General features: G+C 35.8%; 1 protein-coding gene across 1 annotated transcript in view; it reads right to left on the bottom strand.

Annotated features, from left to right (window-relative positions):
* Positions 1 to 21,880, bottom strand: part of SLC41A2 (solute carrier family 41 member 2) — a 47,014-nt gene continuing 25,134 nt past the window's right edge. Inside the window, exons 7-11 of the mRNA XM_050324810.1 lie at positions 21,291 to 21,438; positions 20,624 to 20,703; positions 10,636 to 10,767; positions 9,438 to 9,586; positions 1 to 1,863 (exon numbers count right to left, since the gene is read on the bottom strand). Coding sequence (XP_050180767.1) covers positions 1,678 to 1,863; positions 9,438 to 9,586; positions 10,636 to 10,767; positions 20,624 to 20,703; positions 21,291 to 21,438 — 695 coding nt within the window. The 3' untranslated portion in view covers positions 1 to 1,677. The remainder of the gene's footprint in view (positions 1,864 to 9,437; positions 9,587 to 10,635; positions 10,768 to 20,623; positions 20,704 to 21,290; positions 21,439 to 21,880) is intronic.

Genomic DNA, 21,880 nt, shown 5'->3' with positions numbered 1-21,880 from the left:
TTCATTCAAACAACTATATTATCATAACTGTCAGAAAAAGCTTAAATAAAAGTGTTTAAATGAGGGAGCTAAAATCCAGGCATCTAAATCCACGTGTAGGCACTGAATAGCTGGTTTAATTTTCAAAGTTGCAAACACTTTGAACTTCCAAAGGGGTTAAGGTGACCAACACCTATAGAAGTCCTATTAACACTTACCAACATAATCTACTCATCTGAGTAGGTCCATCAAATTAAAAAGGATTTGTATGTATAAAGCACATGACTATAGGCTTAAAACATATGCTGATACATGGATTTAGTCATCTAATTTAAATATCAAAATTTAAAACTTTCAGCCACAACATTTAAAATATGATTTGTTTATTTAATTATGCATTTAGGATTTATGCTATAGTCTTGAAAAACATATGCTGTGAGGAACTCACACTAGATTTTAAAACAGAGCAATTAGTACCTTTTATTTCAAAGTGGCAACCAAAGTTGTCATGATCAATGTATTGTTTGAAATATTGAGGTCTACAAATAAGAGAAATCCTTCAGAAACTGCATTTTCCTCATTGACCATATTACTTCCACAGTTTGAAAGCAGATCCCCTGTTAGCAGAGATTTCTGCTTAGAAATGGATGATAAAGCTCTGGAATTTGAGAAGTCCATGTAACTTCCTAAGTGCCTAAGAAAGAAACTTCATCTTTTATACCTCAAGTTTTAAGCAGGGATCAGTATTTACAGTTAAATCAACACCTCTAAATACTTCATTAAAATCAGAATACTGGCCATCACAACACCATTATTATCAGTTAGTTAAACATCTTTTCAGTTGCTAAATGAACATACACTTTCCAACAGAAGGAGTTTTAATCGTTCATCCATTATTATTGGTCAGGTCAGTGTCACATTATTTGCCTTTACTATTTTCTTGCTCTAATAAATCACAACAGCAAAGTAATTAGGTTGCTCTTTTTAGCACAAAAAGAAAGGGCTCAGCCCTGTAGACACTTTTCAAGTGCCTAATTTTATAAATGCTGATGGTCATATTAGTATACAGAAAATAAAGCTTGTGACAACATGTGTGGACAAACAGGGTTCTAATCACCATAACAGTCATTCTTGACATTCAGTCTCCAATGGTCAGAGAGCTACAGCACTGAAACTGCAAGATAAGAATATATCAACTATTCAGGTAATGTCTATGAAATTGAATTAATCTGAGGTCTACCCTGCCACTTCTGGGGCAAAATGAAAAAATATTCCCACTTTGTCCCTGGGAGGGAAAGTCAAGGCAAGACACTGATTAAGTCTTACCCTCTTCTTTGTCACCAGTGAATGAGAAATTAGAGATTGTTCTGGTTCACAATACAGGTAAGGAACTGTTCTTTTAAAAGACCATATCTTTTAAAAATTTAAAACTTGATAAAGGATTGATCTGCCCCTCATTGTATCTACTCAGATATCATCAACTACCAGCAATTCACCTTGGTTCTGGAATACAGGTCTGAAGTATCCTATTCCATCCAAGTTTGTAAATGCAAACCAAACTAAATTCATTAAGGCTGTTTTATGTCTGTGTCAACTGGATTTACTTAGACCAAATGGACCAGTCACTTTGAGGACCTTCAAGTGGAGTGATCAGTCTTGTCAATATTCCAGAAAAAGTCATTGCATCCACTGGAATAATTAGTCACCAACATCACCATCTCTGTCACCTATGAGCCACAGAAAATGAAAACCTATGGCTAGTAAGGCAGTTCCAAGCAGATCTCCCAGTGCAGTAAGGTAAGGGATAGAAAAACTGTCAGGATCTTTTCCTTTTTTCCAGAAGTGGTGCACCATCCAGTCAGCAATCCATAACAAAGTAAACACCTACATAACATCAAACAAACAAAATCTGTATTATTATCACATAAGTTACAGCAAAAGGAAGTCAACAGCAAACATTATTGTCTCCTTACTACACAGAACTACTGTATGCAATTGCTTTGGAAAAAATGTAAGAAATTAATATAAATGAATTTCAGACTCAAAACTCTGCCACAACTAGAGAGAGCGACACTTAGCCAACTTCTCTCAGTCAATCTCATGCACAGCTGGAAGGAACTTCACCCATTCTGTGCTTGAGGACTTCTGAAAAATGGAAAGAAAAAGCTAAGTCCAACCACACACACAACTGCACTGCTCACATAACACATCGTTCAGTACAGAGAGAGCCTAAGTGAGGCTTTGAGTTCATTCAGAACAGAATCACGTTGCCCCCACATGAACACACTCAACCCAGGTTAACTCCTGTTTCCACAGATGTAGCACTGACCTGAAATCAGATGTGATATAAAGAATATCAGGTCAAATTAAGAACAGTTTCCTCTGGGTTGTATGAACGGCAAAAATGGCCTAGAACCTACTTTTATGCCTGAAATACCATCTTCAGCCCCTCTGTAATAAAGCACACCTGCAATATATATTATGAAATTGTCACTCCAGGCTGAATTTGTCCCAAAGTAAAAGACTTCATTCCCAACTGTGAATGTCTGAATATTTGAGAAGCTTGATCTTAATACCAAAGGTATGCATAATCATTAATCCAATTTTTAAAAAGAATCCTTTAATGTTGCACAGCTGTATGATAAGAGATTCTGGTTCAATGGAATCATGTGGTGTGGCATGGCACGAGATGAATGGAGAAAGGACCACTAACTGAGTTCCATTTCTTCTTGTATCTTCTAAGGAGCTGCTTAAGATGAAATAAACACTGTACTTTATGTATTTTTAAACAGATCTTTAAGAAAAGTAAACTTAAGAGAGTTACTCCTATAATCCATTTTTTAAGAACTCCACTACGTACATTTAAAGAAATATGCAGCATCAGAAGTAATAAAAAGTATAACTTTATATTTTATTTAGTAAATAATCACTGGCATCAAAAGCGTACTTAAAAATATATGCACTCACTTATTGATAAGATGTTGCAAGACACTTCTCCATAATAAATACAGCAAAATGAATATCATACAAAAAATTGCGTTGAAAAAGTTTCTCAATTAATCTTTGCTTTGCAGAAGTGTATGTTAAAATACAAGCCTGAATTTCTAATTAAAAAAAAAAAAAAAAAAAGAAAAGGAGGAGTATTTGCTTAATGAAAAATGCATGGCTTATTTATATAAATGTATCTTCTGAAAAGGGAACTCTGTAGTCTAAGCTAATTATGCAAGTCCTAGGTGCGCTGACTGGAATCCAAACAAATATATTTAAAACAGATGTTTTCTTTGGAAAACTATCAGATTCTCTAAGTCAGCTCCTTCTTCTTACAGGGACAAAAAGAGGCCTGTTTATAAAAGATCCTGTACATTAACATCTCCTACAGGATGTGCACAGAAGACCCTGTAGCGCCCCACATCAACAATAGTTACCCATGTTCCATGAGGAGATGAGAGCATTCATCCCAAGGAAAATAGATACTGCATATATATAACACAACCAATTAGACATAACATACACAGTAAAATTTAGATGACAGGATACACTTTTGACTCTTAAAATGTGAATATCGTTCATTTGTCTATATATTTTCCACCCTGAAGTAACAGACTCAGTTTCCAAACTACCTGTTTTTCACAGAAGTCTAAGTTTTTGTGAACCATCCCAAATAATTCTTTGTGCTGCATTAACCTACGGGTGCACAACAAATAGCGCGAATTATAACACGTCTGGCTTCTATAAGTAATAGGAAAAGGTTATAGCATATTATATTAACTGATGCTTATAACAATATATGATGGAAATTGGGACATTGTGCTTACAGAGTATGTTACGAGGATGCAATTCATCAGCCTTTATTTTTGTGAAGGAATAACACTATCATCCACCATGCATTTGCATGGCTAGGAACCCACTAACCTTGAAGAATTATAAGGCTTGGTCTGTGGAAATGGTTATTTATTTGGCCACATTAGTTCATGCTGCAAGACACACTTAATCATTGTGACTTAAATCTTCAATAAGATTTTGCTGTTAAGAACACTGCTGAGAGGGGGCAATCAAAGTAATCAACTATTTTTTTGGGAAAAAAAAAAGAAGACCCCTACTATGAGTTTGCTGAATTTTTGAAAGACAGTCATGAATTTAAAATCATTTCACAAAGATCTGACAGAAAAAAAGATCTGACAGATCTGACAAGAAAAAAAAAAAGGAGAAAAATTATTAAAAAGACATTACAAGACACAACACTTCACATTTTATGAGATTTATTTATCAGTGATGGATACTTATGTCAGCAAAATAACGCAGATGGCACAGCAGTATGAGTACTGTGCAATTCTGCCCTGCACTCTTGCTATGAAGAAGAAAGCCTTCCTACTTCCAACTGAAAACCAGCTGGTTTTGAGGGAAAAAAATAAAGGGACCAACATCACAGAAAAGCCTACAAAGACAGTACAAAAATGTTCCGTTTAGTATGAAAGCTGAAGAAAAGTGATAAGAAAAGCCTGAAATACATGAAGAACGTGTTCAAGATGTGAGCTAAAATTACTTAATCTACGGAGAAAGAGAACAATTAAGTGTTCATGCTATATTATTATTCCTCTGGGAAAAAAAAATCACAATCAAAATCGAGGAAAATGAAACTAAAGACATGATCAGATTTAGACCGCATTTCTAAAATGACCCTTTGGTCACATTGTCAAAACAAGCCCTCAGAAGACAGAAGCAGCAGAATACAGCAATAAGACGGAGGAAAAGAGCTAGAGTGAATTCTTTATCAAATACCAATGATGAAGAATCTAAAAATAAGTATCTGTATTATTTACTACAACAAAGAACAGCAATAAAGACTAATTATCGATATTGAACTTTCTGATGCAAATTATGAATTATCAAATTGAAACTGCATCTGCAGATGAATGCTTAAATATGAGTGAGCTTCACCATTTAAAGTTCAAATTTTATGACTGCACAACTAGAAATGGATACACACTGCAAAGCAAGGGTTTTTTCCCTTCATTATTGTGCACAAAATTTACTTTCATTCTTTGCGTGTCTTTAGATACAATAACAAAATTAGCTAATGAAAGTTATTTTTGATCTTTTTCATATAGCATATCTGCATTTTCTCATGGAATTTATTTCTTATGATTCCTGAAATGGGAAAAGAATGAAATTCTGTTATTTAAAATAAAGATACACAACTTCTTCCAAACATTCTTACTACTGTCTAAGCTTCCTATAGTCAAATTAATAAGTTGCAGGACGCAACTTATAATATTTTTATTGCTTCTTTCATCTGGCATGTCCATATTTTCTCAGTGACTGCATGTCAAATTCACAGTGATAAAAGTGTAACATTCAAATGCATAACATATGTAAAGCAGATTAGAATCATTCACCTTTATATTGGTTTATACATTAGTTACTGTGATGAATGAATTCCAATACCAAACTGGAAAATTAAAATTTAGGTTATATAATTTCATATGCTTTTCCAGATGGGCATTATCAAGACACATCTATAAGTTTAGTATGTAGAACAAAGACCTTTTAGCAGTTTATTTAGCATGCCTTAGACAGGATACCTTGCCTGTGGTTAGTATTGCTGATTTCACCTTAAATTGTTTCCATGTGAAGATGCATTAGAAAATAGTTGCATTCTGTTACTTTAGACAGGAAATACAGATGCAAATAAACCGAGGTAACTTCTTTCCAAATGTAGTTTGTCTCCTTTTCTCTCAAAATGATATTGACTCAAAATTCATCTATAACATAATTATGAAAAGATCTTGCAATTACTGCATAAGAACTCTTGCCAATCTATGAAATTCAAAGGTAGGTTTATTTATTTGGTTTTTAATTATGAGTAAAAAATTCCAGTTAAGGATCTCATAAAGACTACTGTGTCTTCACTCTGTCACTCTTGCCAGATTTATGGTTTAAGTCTTACAGTGGTTTTGACCCTACATTAAGTTAATTTTCTAATTATATATATTACATGTCTCCAACTTTAAATGGCTTTTGATGTCTTCATGTGAAACTAAGTAGTAACTGCAAAGTGCCTGTAATTGATCTACACTGAACTTGCTGAGTTTCCATTGCCTACAGACAGAAATCTGTAGTCAGTGAACTCTCAGAGTAGGGTCTATACACACTTTTCAAAAGCCATTTTTCTCCACTGTTTTCTCAGGTAGCATATCTGGTGTGTATCATGTCCAGGGGAAACAAATCACCATTTCCTCCAAACATATAGAGATTTCCTTCAATGTCTGTCTGCAAAGAAACCACTGAACAGCAAGCTTTTTCTTGCTGCTGTTTGTGTTGTAGTTAAGTGGTATTAGCTCCTCTAAAGGTATCCAAGTGCCCAGACAGCACAGCACAGCACAGCACACATTTATGTAAAACTAAAACCTCACTGAAGTAAAAACTGAACTTGTTTCTAAGTCATTCTGATTATACTGATGTAACTTTGTGGGAAGCGACTTTTTTTTTCTATTCCACAGTTTGATTCAAATTTTTCAGATTGCCATCTTGATTTCTTTGTAGCTTTGCCAGACACCCTGCTTTGACCAAAACAATCCTAATTTCGGGCTGTTCCTCAGCTGCCTGAGAAACGAGACATGTAACCCAGAGCAGCAAGTGTTCAGGTACGCTCAGCCTGCATTAGCTGTAGCACAACTCAGCATGTTGTGAGATGTACATAAGCACTTGGAGCTCAGCTTTCTGAAGGCAAAAATGATCTATTCCTTGCTAACGACTTGTTAGGAGCCAGGCTTCTGCTAGAAAAGAAAGAGTGGTTGACAACCACATTCACATCCCAATGAATCTGGCAAGTCTGCCTGTGATGCTAGCAATGAGAAAGCACTGAATATACAGAGCTGTCCAGATTTGGACTTCTACTTGCCATAATTCATGGTCTCTTTAGCAGTTATATGCTCTATCTTTTGGAAGTAACCTTTCCTGTTACAAAAATTAGTATTTAAAATGTATCAATATTTTATCTATAAACACAACCTTTCTTATTTCTCGATTATGTACAGTGTATCCCATGAGTTATGTTTCCACATTAAAGAGGCCCATACCATCATCAGAATCCTCACACTAGTGAGAAATCCAAAATATTTCTGAAGTGAGCAGGGAGCCATTACGAGCAGTGCTGAATTCTTGGTTTTCTATTGCCCCAAACAGCCCTGAAGCACTGCAAAAGTGACTTCACAGCTGTACACATCTGACCTTCATTGAGTAAGAAGAATTTTGGAATTACTTATTTGTTCGGTAATAGCTCTGGGAATCTCCTATTGTTTGTTTATTCCCCGAGTCTTAAACATAACTGTGTGTTCAGATTTGGTTAGTAGGTGTGAAAATTCCTCAGAGGGCGTTTTACTGGCTCAGTGAGAACACGCAGAACAGAGGCTGCCTTTGAGTGCTGCGAGCCGCGTGCCAGGACTGACGGCTTGGCAACTCCAGAGCTGCCCTCACTTTCCTGCAGGCTGACAAGACAGGGGATGAAACTTTGCTCAGTGCACAGCCTCATACAGTTAAAAAATACTTGTGCCTTTGTGAGGTATAAGAGGAGGACTGTTCTCCAATTAATATGATCTTTATTGCTCAAATGCCATATTGTAACTGAGTGCAGTGTACTGGTACATGTTTGTCTGTGACGTGTTCTTGTAAAATTTTCAAGGAAAGAGTATTCCTCTTAAACAGAAGTCGCTCACCAAATCCAAAATACAATTAAAATCATTATACTGGTTTTCACCAAAGTACACTGGCTTGCCCAGATACTGTATGCTGTGTTATGTGAAGTACCCAACCTGCTTAGAGTGTATACTTTCCTCGTAACATTTTTTATTTGTATTTTCCCCTGGTGCTGCCATGCATAAACACAGAACAGGCTCTTCACTACAGAGTTAATTCAGACCTTTTGAACTCTAGCTTAATAATTTTAGTAAAATGCAGATTAATAGAAATATTTGTGCAGTAAAGGCAAAGGGAGTACAGCCTTGGCTTTCAATAGAATCAATGTATAAATTTAATTGAAGAACATTTCAAGAATATGTATTAATTTAATGAAGAGAAACAACTGTACTACTAGAGGTAGAAACATAATAAAATAAAATAAAATAAAATAAAATAAAATAAAATAAAATAAAATAAAATAAAATACTTTCTGGGTTTTCTTAATTGTAGAAACCCAAAACTGTTGCATAACATAGAGAATCATAAAGAATGAAGATCGTAACAGTATGGTTGTTAAAGGATTCTACTCAAAAGGATTCAAAAGTTCTTAGAAAGACAGACAGAAAGAACAGCTAGAGTGAAGGAATAGCATCATTTCCTCAGGAAAACACATTATAAAAGAAGTGATAAGGCTGGAAACTAAAAATATTATGTGAGAGGAAAATGAAAAGTAATATATATCTTTTAGTATGACACTCTCATTTTCAAAGGTTGGAATGTTACTGGTGATGTTCTAACAAAAAGGTATAAAATTCTCATATGAAATAGTAAGTTTTTGAAAACTTACTTACTCTGTCCTTATTGAAATAGCAGTGTAACAGAGAAATTCAGAACATTAAAAATCATAATTTTGCTAAGAATTCACTGCTGATAATATTGTTTGTATTTTAAAATTAAAGCGGTCGCATTTTTAGAAGCAGTAGGTATATTTAAATTATGGATATTTCAACTACACTTTTACTGTGTAATGTGAACAGTCAATTTTTGGTTTTAAGGTGTAGTTAAATATTATAGTTAATTCAGCCATGTGATAGCTAAAAACTAGATGTGGTTTTAATAAAAATATTTAATTTTGTATTAAAGATTTCTCAAAGTAAAATTATTTCACCTTGAGACATTTCTATTTCAAAAGGTATCTTTCAAGAACTGCCCTTGCTGGGTATCAACAGATCACCAGGTAAGACCAGCCAAATAATGTAACAAAGTTTGACAATGAATGCAATTACAATTTCTTGTATAGTGTTTGCTGTCAGACTAATTTAAACTTTAACAAATATTAAGAACACACTGAGGAAGCTGTAACATTCTCATTTACTGGACTATGTTAACTAAAACAGTAACAGGAACCACTTTAGGAAATTTCTTTGAGAGTTTTCCTCAATATATTCATTATTCATAAATGCTACCTTTCTATTTCTCCTCTAGTTGATTAAAATGATGGGGAGTTTAGATGCAATGGTTCCAAGAATCATGTAAAAGATGCACAACACCTGGGAAAAAATGCAATCAAGTGTCTTCTGGAAAGAACTCACAATACAGATACACCTGTGTAAGCTGCAGATGTGTGAGGATAATTAATTACTTCAGAGCTGTGCTGAGAGCCTGTATTAACCCATATCTCCTCGTATCTCATTCATGAGATTTTAGATATCAGAAAAACACATGGTTTTCTTCAAGCACTTGACTTTACACAAGTATTTGCAATCTGTCCTTGTTCTTACCTGTAGCAGGGCTGCAAACAAATACACTGCTATGAAGATAGGGGTTAAGGAAGTATGTCCGCTTTTCATTAGGTGGATGGTGTACAAGAAAATCAGGTGTCCAGGAATCACCAAAAGCAGCAGAACTTGGGCTGATTTGTTATTTACCCCTACAATTAAATAAATAAATAAGACTTAAAACAAACAAACAACAAACAAAAACACCCCAAAAAACCCAAACAAAAAAACCCACACCACCGAAACTTGGTTAAGCTCTTCAATTACTACAACAGATTTTTATTCTTGTCAATATAAAAAGAAAATAATTTTGGAATTCCACAGCATTGACTATGGAACTATGGAACAGCAGGCATTATTTTCCACTAAAAGACTCCTTGAGGAATTTCACAGCTGGGGAAAAAGACAACTCCAGTGTCTATCAGAAAAGGTAAGCAGAGCTCTTCCTGAAGAGGGTGCAAACTGTCTGACTTCATTCTGTGCTCACGTAATACCATCTACATTTCTGGAGCTGCAGTGACCTTCTAAATCTTCCTAGGAAAGACAATCTTTTGGACTCCATATTCAAGACAACCTTTAAAGTACCTTATATTTCTAAAAAGTAAGCTCCCATTTACCACTTTCAGATCTGTTCCAATTCATTTATTAAAATGAAAGTGTAATACATGGTGTGGACACATCACATTTCACCACAGTTACTACATCATTAGGGAAGTGGGAAATGCAGGGGAGGAATAAGCTGTGAAGCAAGAATCTAGAAAGAAAATGGCAAATTTGAAATGGAAATCAGGGATTTGGCTTAGTAATAATGTTAGTTATAAAGCTTGGTCCTGACAGGAAATTGGTTTGAACTTCTGAGGTTAAATGAAAAAAGTTAGGAGCAAGTAGACAAGCTAAGGAAAGATGAAGGTTGAAATCCTCCTGAGAGGGTATCACAGCATCCTGCCTCATCAGCTCTTATCTGCAAGCGTGGCCAGGGTTACACGCTGCTCTGTGTTCCTCTCCACTCACTGCCTCCTCCAGCAGTTCCTTGAGATTCTCACAGGCAAACAGCTGCAGGGAAAGGAAACTGCCAAGCCTCTGCTGCCTTTGAACTGCACACAGCCAGCTCAGTGCATTGCCATTTCTCACTGGTGGTAAGTCTGGCACACAGGGAGTAAAAAGAGACAAGAAACAGCAGTTTCAACTGACTAATCCATACCTGTACCATAGTATGTCCTGCATGGGTAATAGCAACCCTTGGCTTCTTCTGGTAGCTCTCCAGGAATGCTGTGTAAATGGAGGTAGGTAGAAATTCTGCTAGCTTGAATAGCTACTAGATTACCACCAATACCTGAAAGGCAACAGGAAACAAATGAAAAGTTTTCAACTATTTTTTTTCCTCTAGTAGGCAGTATTTTTGCAAATTTACTAAATTCCTCTCTGTTTACCACAGTACCCTACATACAAAAGTCAAAATGAGAAATATCTTTAGAATGTGTATTAGTTACAGACAAGCAAAACAGCAAGCATTAAAATAAGCCAGAAAACTTGGGCTACAGTATGGTGTATCACTGGATATTTAAAGATCAGTTTTGAAACACTGCAAGTGCAAAAAATTCCAAACCTTCCAAAAGCTTCAATCTTATGCTTTCTCATAGGTGAAACTCCCTTTTATTGCTCCCTTTTTATTGGAAATCCCTCTTGGAACACTGGAAGTATTGCACAGTTGTGCCCCTGCTGGATTACCTGGCAAACGTAAGTAACAAAAGCAGATGCACTCACTACCATAAGCATAAATGCAGATTTCACACAGAATCAAAGGACTGGAAATGACTTTAAGAGTTAATATATTCACTCCCCTGACACAGAGCAAGATTAACTAAAGTATTCTGTCACTCACTCATAATTCAGGTTGAAGGAACAAGATATGTGTCTGAACAGATGATTTTTAAGAGAACGGTAGTGATGGAGATTCTGCTTTCTTTTTTATAAGGGGCAACGTGCTCAAGTTGCACCAGAAGAGCTTTTGTCTCTATATAAGAAAAAATGTCTAATAGTCAGAAGAATCATTCACTACAACAACCACCCCAGGGACATGGTGGAGTCCCTTTACTGGGGGTTTTCAAGATGTGACTGGACGGGGAGCTAGATAATCTCATCTGGGCTCCTTTCCCACAACAGGTTGGACCAGATAACATTCCGAGGTTCCTTCCAATATGGGCTGGTTTATGTTCTATAAATTTTTACTTCAGTGAAGAGAAAACTAAACCGAGCTTTTATATCTACATTGCAGAATGCAGTGGCAAGAATCAAGAGCATAAAATCCTATTATTGTTACTATACTATACTTGCATATCAAGTACATGCTGTTTCTTTCCCCCTCTTCAGATGCTATACATCTGAGAAGAAGGAGAAGTAACGCAGATTTTGACCCTGCTTCAGAAGGAGAAAGCCCTTGTTTACAATAGTTGAATTAATTTGTTTATCTGATGCTTAGGGCTTTGGTTGCAGAACAAATATCTCTGGTGACCAGAAGACACTATTTCTCAAATTCTTTTGGTGACTATGGAGTGCTTAGCACAGAGATTTGATACTGAGAACTCAAAGAACTTCTGCCTCACCACTGCCTAAAGACAGTAAATGGCTGAACCTAAGAAGGAAGTAGGTCTTTTAAGTTACAAGCTTCAGATACAAATCATGACATGCATGTTCCCAGTCAGGAGATAGAGGGGCAAGATGTGAACTACCAAAAGGTTGTGTCAGAGTTCGCAAAGAAAATTAAAATAATACTGGCGCTTTTTTTCAGAAAAAGTAGTAAAATAAGGGATTTATCTAAACTACAGAAGAGGTTTAAACAAATTAAAACCAATCTAAGTAGGGTCCAAAGTCTGTCCTTTCACTGAGAACAATAAATTAGAGATTTCTGAGTAATGAGAATAAGGTACAGAAAGAGAGACAAAAATAAAATTAAGTATCAATGCACCTAATTTGGATGGGGATCAGATAATTTCTGTGACTGAATTATAAAAAAGCTGTTATGTAAAACTGCTTCTTAATAGAGCTACAAAGCTGGGGATGGTGCCATATGACTGCAAAATATGAAATAATTTCTGCTAAAAAAGAGGACATAAAGGCAATGTGGGTAATTACAAGCAGGTTAACAACTGCAATAACTCACATATTCAAAACTATATCGAAACAAAAAAAGAATAAACTCCTTTTCACTATATCCCTTACAGCACTACAAAAACAAATAAAAGATTGAAGTAAATAGGGCTGTTTTGAGTTTTGTAGCAACGCAATTGCAAACCATGTTGGCACAAACTCCCTTGATTTTTTTTTTAAGATTTTCCTCTAGTTAATAACAAGGGAAACAGAGTGAGATAAAAGAATTAGGAAAATGGAAATTTGCCCACTTGAAATGGTGCTTAAAAAAATCTATCTTGACAACAGAAACATAGACAAGTCTATGAAAGAAGGTGTAAGATTGGTTGTCAGTCCTTTGATGGACATTTTATTCATCACAAATCTTTTCACTTTTTGAAAAGCATTAAATGTGATTCTAAAACAAACTGGCCAGCCATGGAACACTGGTAAAAGGCAGTGATACCTGCTCTGCAAAGGAAGTGGATGTGCCAACCAAAACATCCAGTGTGCAGTGTGATTTCATGAGTAACTAATTACAGCTAAGTTGAACATACACAACCTATTTTAGCTAGATGGAAACGCAATATTTGTGTGTTAAGCAAAAATATTTTAAATTTCATTTGTCTGAGTCTCAATAATTTAGTATTAGTGGTATAATTCTAACTCATCCAAGACAGGCAGGTGTAGTGAAGTGTAAGGGTTTCTAGAATCCATACATCCAGTCTCAACCGGCTGACAATGTACTGTGATGGGCAGCAGCAGTGACTCTGTCTTTTAGTTCTACCTATTCACCTACCAATTCTCCTAATTATTTTTGAACCTTTGGGCCAAATTCAACCATGTGTGACACAAGGACAGAGATTCTAACTATCTCCAAACAAGCTACCAAAAAGAAAACAGTGGCTGGGTACATAAAGGGAAAGATTCAAACCCATGCCCTCAGTGAGACAAAGGAAGTAATATGAGTTGTATAGTTAAGGGCATAAGTGGGCCAGCTGGCCAGTCAGCACCCAGGTTGGAGCTAAGCATGCCTCCTCCTCAACAACTCACCAACACAGAAAAGGAATGATGATGCTGTAGAAAGCAGAGGGAAAATGGAGAGAATAAAACTGTGCTTGCACTGAATGAATCACTTCGATATGTACAGAGAGACTCAGTTTGTTTGGTAACAGCAGCTACTGTGCCTGTGAAGTTACCATCTCAGCTATACCAGATTAATCAGATCCCTGCAAGAAACAGAACACAGATGAAACCGTGTAGGTTGACAAGATGTCAATACACAAAACTGATAACTTCTCAGCATCTTCTGAATGCATAAAATGGTCACGTGCTCAGTAGCTGCTCATATTATTAAGATCTCTGTAGATATATATAAGGACTGTTTCCATGGATATTTAATTAATCCAGAGATTTTTTCTCCTATTGCAGTCATCATAACAAATACTAAATTTGCAAAGAATAACTTCATTAGCTTCTTTTCACTCTTTTAAGAACTATAACACAGGAAAACAATTTATTTCAAAAGTAAAATCCAGCAACTGTTACTTCATTCCTCTCAGAACAGCAAATGTGTTTAACTTCAATACGAAAGTGCTACTTTGTCAATAAGCAGAAGAGTCACTGTCTGCTAAAGTGTGAAGAATGTCACGCTGACTTACAACTTTAAAAGAAAATTGAAAGCCTCATCATTTTATCGAGGCAGTTAAGGGCTAAGCAAGAATGTTTCTTCTGAAAATTGTTATCACAGCTCTTTTGTCTAACAAGCCCAAAACCCATACTCAAAGTAGAGCTGAAACCACATCACGTATTTGCAAACAGGCCTACGGGCGGGATTCTATTCATCATCATTTGCAAAAAGGACTTTCTTCTAATAATAGAAGTAACCACATTAAAAGTACTTTACATCAATGCATCTTAAAAAATACTTCAAAGCAAATCTCATAACCCTCAGTACAGGTAAAAACAACCCAGAAGTTAAGGGAAGCTGGAGGGGTGTTGATGACACAGAAAAGTCTGAGAACATTCACTGCTCCCAGTAACACGCCGGGCTGATTTTTACCTCAGAAGTTATACTGTATGTTTGGATAAACACTTTTCCAGGGAATACTTGGCGGAGCAGTTGATAAACCATTCAGATAGAACTGGATAGGCTCAAAAGTTGGGTCACGAGAAATCTCATTAAATTCAACAAAAAGAAATGCAAAATCCTCCATCTGGGTAGGAATAACCCCATGCACCAGTACAGGCTGGAAAGCAGGTCTGCAGAGAAGGACATGGGGGTACTGAAGAACAAGAAATTCACCGTGACACAGCAATCCACCTTCATGGCAAAGGTCAACAGCATCCTGGGCTGCATTAGGAAAAGCATCACCAGCATGCCAAAGGAGGTAATGCCTGCTCTGTACTCTGCACTGGAAAGGTCACAACTGCAGTACCATGCCCATTTCTGAGCTACCCAGTACAAGAAATGGACTGACTGGAGTGAGTCCAACACAAGCTCACAGGGACTGCAGGATCTTCTGTATGAGGAGAGTTAGAGACCTGTGACTGTTCATCCTGCAGAAGGCTCAGGAGGACCTTACAAATGTGTATAGATACTTGAGACGAGGGATGAAGGCAAGCCAGCCAGACTGTTCTCACTAGTACCCACTGACAGGACAAAAGGCAATAAAAAAACCTGAAACACAAAATATTCCACCTGAGCACAAAAACCCTACTTTTTCTTTTGTTTATGATGAGGGTGGTCAAATGCTGGAACAGGCCACCCAGAGGAATTGTGGTGTCTCCATCTACGGAGATATTCAAAACCCTACTGGACACAATACTAGACAACCTGCATAAAATAATGTTTTATGCAAGTGAAATATTTAGATTGGAAATCTACCTTAAATAGCTAATTATTTGTGGGTTTTTTTCATCTGTATTTCTTCTATCTTCCATTTTACTTTGTAGCATTTCTTCTAATACGTAAAAATGTTTGGGGGAAAACAGGTGGGAAATATTAACCTTTCCTATATGGATGTTTATTAAGAGAAGTCTTTAAGACAACATTATATATGCATATTACGATTTGACTCATAAATCAGTTATTTCCTATCCCTAATAAAAAAATTGTTCTTTTACGGTCAAAAAATGAAAATATGCTGGATATGATAAAATTTACAAGTAAGACTTCCAAGAAAGATCACACATCTATAATAGCATTCAATATGCAGGTTTACACATGCAGGTTAGGAACTAAAAAGTAGTAAAACTATCACCCAATAATGTCTCAGAAGTAAATGTCAAAAATCAAAGCCCTCCTCCTTATTTATGCCAAAATCAAGACTGAACAGTTCTCACAGAGCACTGGTGCCTTCTGAGACTAACACATTCTTTCTAATTCAGCATGCAGAAAAATTAATTTGCTACTCAGCCAAACTGCTCTACTGCCATACAGGAACACTGATGTTTTCCCTTGTCATTTGCAGAGACAAACTTCAGATGCTCAACTGTCTGAGACAATTGTTATATTCTAATCAAAGCACTACTCTGTTGTGGAAAAACTCAACATATAACTACCCTAAAAAAGATTAAAATGCATAGCTATTAAAAAAATGCATTTTATTTTTTGAGGAGGAACGGTTCCTGAGTATTTTCTTTCCATATTCTCCAAAACAATTTACAGCAAAATCTCTCCAAAAAACCTGAAAGCCTGTCATTCAATTTACCCTTACATAAGCTTAATTTTCATCTCCTAGACAACTGATACTCATTATGTTTTACGTTACATTTTCTCATATATTTTTCTCATATCCTTCGATCTACATTTTTTTCCTCCAGATAGCAAATAATTTTAAAATACGTACAGCCAAAAAGCAAGAAATACTAAAACTGGCTTGTGTTACCCTTAGAGTACTGCTTCGAACAACCTGCAAAGGCAAGATTTTTGATATAAAGGATTTCCAATTTTCAAGTGGTTTTGGAATTAATTTGCAGAACCGCCATTCCTCAAGATGCATAAAAATAGGGTAAAGTCTACTGATATGTTGGTTAGTACGCAGTAAGTCATGAAATGCAAATACTTAGAAGATATCTCACAATGCTTTGTCTAAGCATACAATGAAAATCGAGAGGAAAGTGGCTCTAGCCAGTAATTGCACTTAGTTCATTTCTGTTGCATATTCAGAAGCATGTAATTGTTTAAGGTATTATCTTTTTTCTGTGCAAAAGGAACTCGGTTTCTTGCAAATTGCTATTCCTGAGCCAAATTCAACACCCTGTGATGCTGTAAGAGGATTTGCAAATTTTAACCACCTCATCCACTAGAAAACATAATGATCAACTTGAGTATCTAGACTGAAGCACAGCCACTCTTGGGCTTAGTAATTTTATTCAGAACTTCAGTACATCAAACAGACATCTAAGTATCACATAGTTTGTAAGTACTATAGTGGCTGAAACAATAAAATTATTTCTTTTTAATAAGCAGAGATACTATTTAACCCAGCCAACCATAGAACAAAAAAATATTTATTCATCTCAATAAATATGTTTAAAAGTGAGAAAATGGAAAAGCGGTTGTGAAATACTTCAGGCCACCAGCAGTAAAATGGACTATAAATGCCTGTCTGCTTAAAAAGTATTTTAATATTTTGGGAAAATATTTGTAGTTATTGTTAATGGGGGTAAGAACCTTTGAGGTTGCTCAAATTCCAGACCAATATTTCTTAAACTGAAAGATTTAATGGCTCCACACTGTAACACATAATGAAAGTAACTCGTCTCACATCTAAGAATACACAAACCATCTAGACAGAACCTGGCCAAAAGCTGCTAAATGGTGCACACAGCAAGCCTAACAACTGACAGTTCTGTAGTACATACAATTCAGATTTTTGAGATATGGAAACTGGCACTGAAATAAACAGTGACAGCTTGAAATCTTGGACAAATTTACACTGTCATCAAATTCTGGCTGGACACGATCCCAATACAATACAGTATTTCTTTCAGGTTTTCCTGTTGGGTTTGGGGTTTTTTTTCGGGTTCTCTATGCCATAGGAGTAACCAACATTAAGGAGAGTGGAAAAAAACAGGCATCCTAAAAGCATTTTGAGGGGAAACCCCTCAGCTCCTGTCACTACTGAGGTTTACAATGAGAATTCTAAGGCCAGGAAAGCACTGTTAGAGAAAACTTTCTGCAACAGTAATATTTAAAAAGCCATCTGTTAAGTGACTAAACACACCTTTTATGTAAGTAAATGAGTGTCAATAGGTGTGCTTTTTTCACTGAAGGACTTCCTAAATCCCAGTTTACTACACTGTACTGACCAGCAATATCAAAAGGTGTCAGTAGAATTATGAAACCCAGGAGAGGTTAATCTAACAACAACCAAGAAAATCACCTACCTACAATTTCCTTTTCCAGGAGATGTACTATAAAACAGGCCCATTCTGCATCCTCTACACAGAACATATTTTCTCTATATTTTCCAATAGAAATGCCTCTAGCCTTAGAATTTTGAGTCAAGCATGTCTCTTGGAAAGACTCTCTCCCTGTCTGCTCTTTTCCACATGCCAAATTCTTCAAGGATCTTTTGACCTGTCAGCTCAATATTCAGGACTTTATAGCTTTTGGCTAATTCTTTTCCTATAAAGGCAGTTCAAAAGAATGTATGTGCATTGCCTTAGTTCTGTCAATAACTTTATGAAAGAAAAGATATGAAAGAAAACAAGAAATAAAGCAGTATATTTACTCTTTCCTCTGGAGGCATGCTAATAATAAGCTGTTATTCTTAGCAATTAAAATTATTTATTTAAGTCCAGTCATTAGCTAAAAATGATAAACAGGCAATCCAATAGGATGCCTAATTCCACTGACAAGAGCAGTCCATAATTGCTGCAGGGTAAAAGACTATCATTATTGCAACATCTGGAAGGCACATGAGGCCTTGAGAAAGGCATGTGTCCATGAGACCTGTATCCATTGCAGGTAAAAGTCTAGAATAAGGGAACCTACAGAGAAAATCCAGAATTATTCTGGTATAGTACTGGAGTAGAAAAGGAAACCTATGTGGAAGGAGTAAGAAAGAATCACCAGATAGTTACTGGCTTTTGTTATCAAGGGATGTCATCTGGGAAAGCAGGACCACTGGTAAGAGTACTGGTGTGGGTATACCTGCCTAAAAAGAAAAAACAATCCTCTTCTCTTAGGAGGTAAATGCAGGGGTTTGCTGAAAAAGGACTACTATAGGAAAAGTAGCAGATGTAAAGCAGACAAATGTCTGCTTTGCATTTTAGGTATCTGGATCATCAAAATGAAAACATACAAAAGTTAGGTGCAAGTACTCGCAATTTTGATTTAATACAAAGGCAAGGCATAGGCAAGGAGACATAAAGGCTGAAGTGTAAGAATTAATTTATGGTAAGCAAAGAACAAGAGTGGCAACACAGAAATGCTTCATGTTAAAAGCAAGAAGAAAGAAAATTAATGACTTTAATGAGAAAGAAGAGCAAGCAACATGCTCTACTGAAGACTGAAATACTCAGTTCCTTTTGTCTACTGCCTTCATAAAAATGATGATACCTGATCACAAACTGGTATGTACTAGGGCCTGGGGGTAAGTTAAATATAGTCCTTAGAGAGCTATATGAACAATCCAAGAATTATTAGTGATCATTTTTGCAAATTGATTTTCTTGGAGGTTAGAGAATACCTGAGGGCTGTAATGGAGAAAACAGAAAATATATCTTTGAAGGGGATCAAAAAGAATGATACAGAGAACCTGTATATCAGTGAAATTTATGTTCCTACATGAGAATTAGAACAAATTATTAAGAGGACAATCCAGAAGATATGAAAGCTGTAAAACATGAGCTAAAATGAATTTGCCAAGAACAGGCTTCTGTCAAAACAATACAATTTCTCCCACTAACTGAACAGCTTGCCTAATGGTTGCAGCAACAGATATACTAACTGTCAACCACAGTAAAGCTTACCAAAATGTTTTGGTGCTATCCAACATTTCCATTAATAATGTCTGGAAAATCAATTATATCAGGCCAATGTGGTTCAAAACTAAAACTCAGCAACCCTATTAACATCTTGTTATCATGGTGGAAAACAAGTGGCCGTAATTCATTTAATTCATAGCTTAGAAAATGGAATAGAAGATGCCCCTATGGAATTTGCAAGGGCCAACCTAAGTCAAAACAGTATCACTGTAACACTGAAAATGGTTTTAAAATGGTAACACTGAAAATGGTTTTAAAATCAACAATACATAAAAGTGCAAACTAATGGGAGAAATGAAATTAAGAAATACAAAAAAAAAGGGGAAAAAACAGCTAGGCAGCAATACAGTGGGAAGAGATCTGGTGTTTATAATTATTGCAAAGTAAATAGGTATCAACCCTCTCCTACTGTAGTAGGAAATAAAAGCATTTTCAAACTGCAGCAGTATAAGATATCAAGTGCTCTTATAAAATTTGCCTTGTTCTTATTGTTAGGAGATGGAACACTTAGTTCAAGAACCAAGTTTTCATAAATGCATTCTACACACCTGAAAAGTGCATGCCAGGCATTGGAAACAACATCCATTTTTCTTGAGAAATTTTTTACTTGTCTGTTGCATCCTTGTTAATTCTTATATCTATATACATTACACATCAATAGCGAATTACCCTTTTGAAAATTTGTCCCTGGATGTTCAGAAGAAAATCCCTTGAGACAAAAATTTATATACATTTTCTAGAGCCATAACTGCTTCAATATAATATTTGATAATTTTATTTTTATTAAATTTGATAGTTTAATATTTGAATATGTTCCTTCAATATTTCCACTTTCAGTTTCTTAAGACCTGCTTTCTATTGTCACATTTTCTATCATGTTTTAATGATTGTAGCAAAAACATGAAGCAATTCTCAGGTGTTCAAATACACAGCTGTTGATACCAAAACCAAAACCTGAAATTAATATATCAGACATTAATTAGCACAAGAGAAATTTACTGTAACAGACATTTCTCAAACCAAGGTATACCAATTGATGTATTACAGCAATTAGAGAGTCTTACCATTAATTACTGGGGTATAAACAACAATTCCAACTAAGTTAGGATCAGATACAGTTGTGTCCAGAATAAGGCCACCAATACTGAAAAAACAAAGTACAATATTTAGAATAAGGCAAGCAGGACCATTAATTAGTATTTAAAAACTTTTCAGAGCAATCTGTCTTAGAAAATCTTCAAGACACAATTTTCATCTCAACTCACCTTTCCCCTGCACCATTACCTCATTCTGAGGTACAGACTAACACCGCTGTACTTAGATATTTATTAAAATTGACTTCTTATTTAACCAAGACCATAGAATACCACCAACTCTACTTTTCAGATTCATAACTGTCATTGGATTAAATAATCTGTTAGATCAGTGCACAGTCTTGCAGCAGGAGATGAGTAGCTCACCGTTTCCCTCATTTTGATAGGGCACACTTGTCAATCACAGATACACCAACCCATCGCTAGTGCCCAGCTACTGCTGGCTCCCCCAGTCATTCCCACCTGTGACTAAACTTTGTAACTTCCTCATTTTGGGGAAGACTAAAGTTTATTCACACTCTAAGTTCTAGAGACTCCTTAAATGTTTCTTCTAAGTACAACCAGGTGTTAAGCGAGATAAACAGAGATACAGGATGATTCCTAAGATGCTTCTATGAAGCAAGACAAATAGACTTACCTGCTTATAATCATGGCAGTTATAACAGGCTCCCATCCTGAATGGAGGACAGTTCTGGTAGCTGGGTGTTTGGCAGCTATGACAATCCCCACCGGAGTCAGAATCAAAAAAAAGGCACCAACCAAAGGAGATACATAGGAATATGTCTCTAAAATAATAACAAAGAAAAAAAAAACAAACCTGTTTTACTTTCAAGATATTCCTATACATTTTTTTCTAAATTAGAACTCTAAAATAAATTATAATCTATATCACACAATTGAGGATTTTTAATTGTCTTCATCACTACTGCACCTAAAGCTTCAACTACTGCACTGAACAATATGTTTAACATCTGTCATCTCTGATCATTGTCTCCCACCTTCTCAAGGACAGAACTATCTGTACAAAGAAGAAACTTTGAAGAGAATTTCTGTATGATGTTTTATGATAAAAGTGTAATAAGGCTGTGGAATATAAAACACTGCTTTGTAAGTCATATTAAAAAAATCCTGTATATATTGAAAAAGGATTTTGTTTATACAGAAATTCATAGCATATGGACACCCCCCTTCTTTCCAACACACAAGTCCTTTAAATTGAGTTGGACA

The sequence above is a fragment of the Myiozetetes cayanensis genome, unplaced genomic scaffold, assembly GCF_022539395.1.
Source record: "Myiozetetes cayanensis isolate MyiCay16 unplaced genomic scaffold, myiCay2020 scf3, whole genome shotgun sequence".
NCBI classification, from domain to species: Eukaryota; Metazoa; Chordata; class Aves; order Passeriformes; family Tyrannidae; genus Myiozetetes; species Myiozetetes cayanensis.
This window is presented reverse-complemented; position numbering and strand designations above follow the sequence as displayed.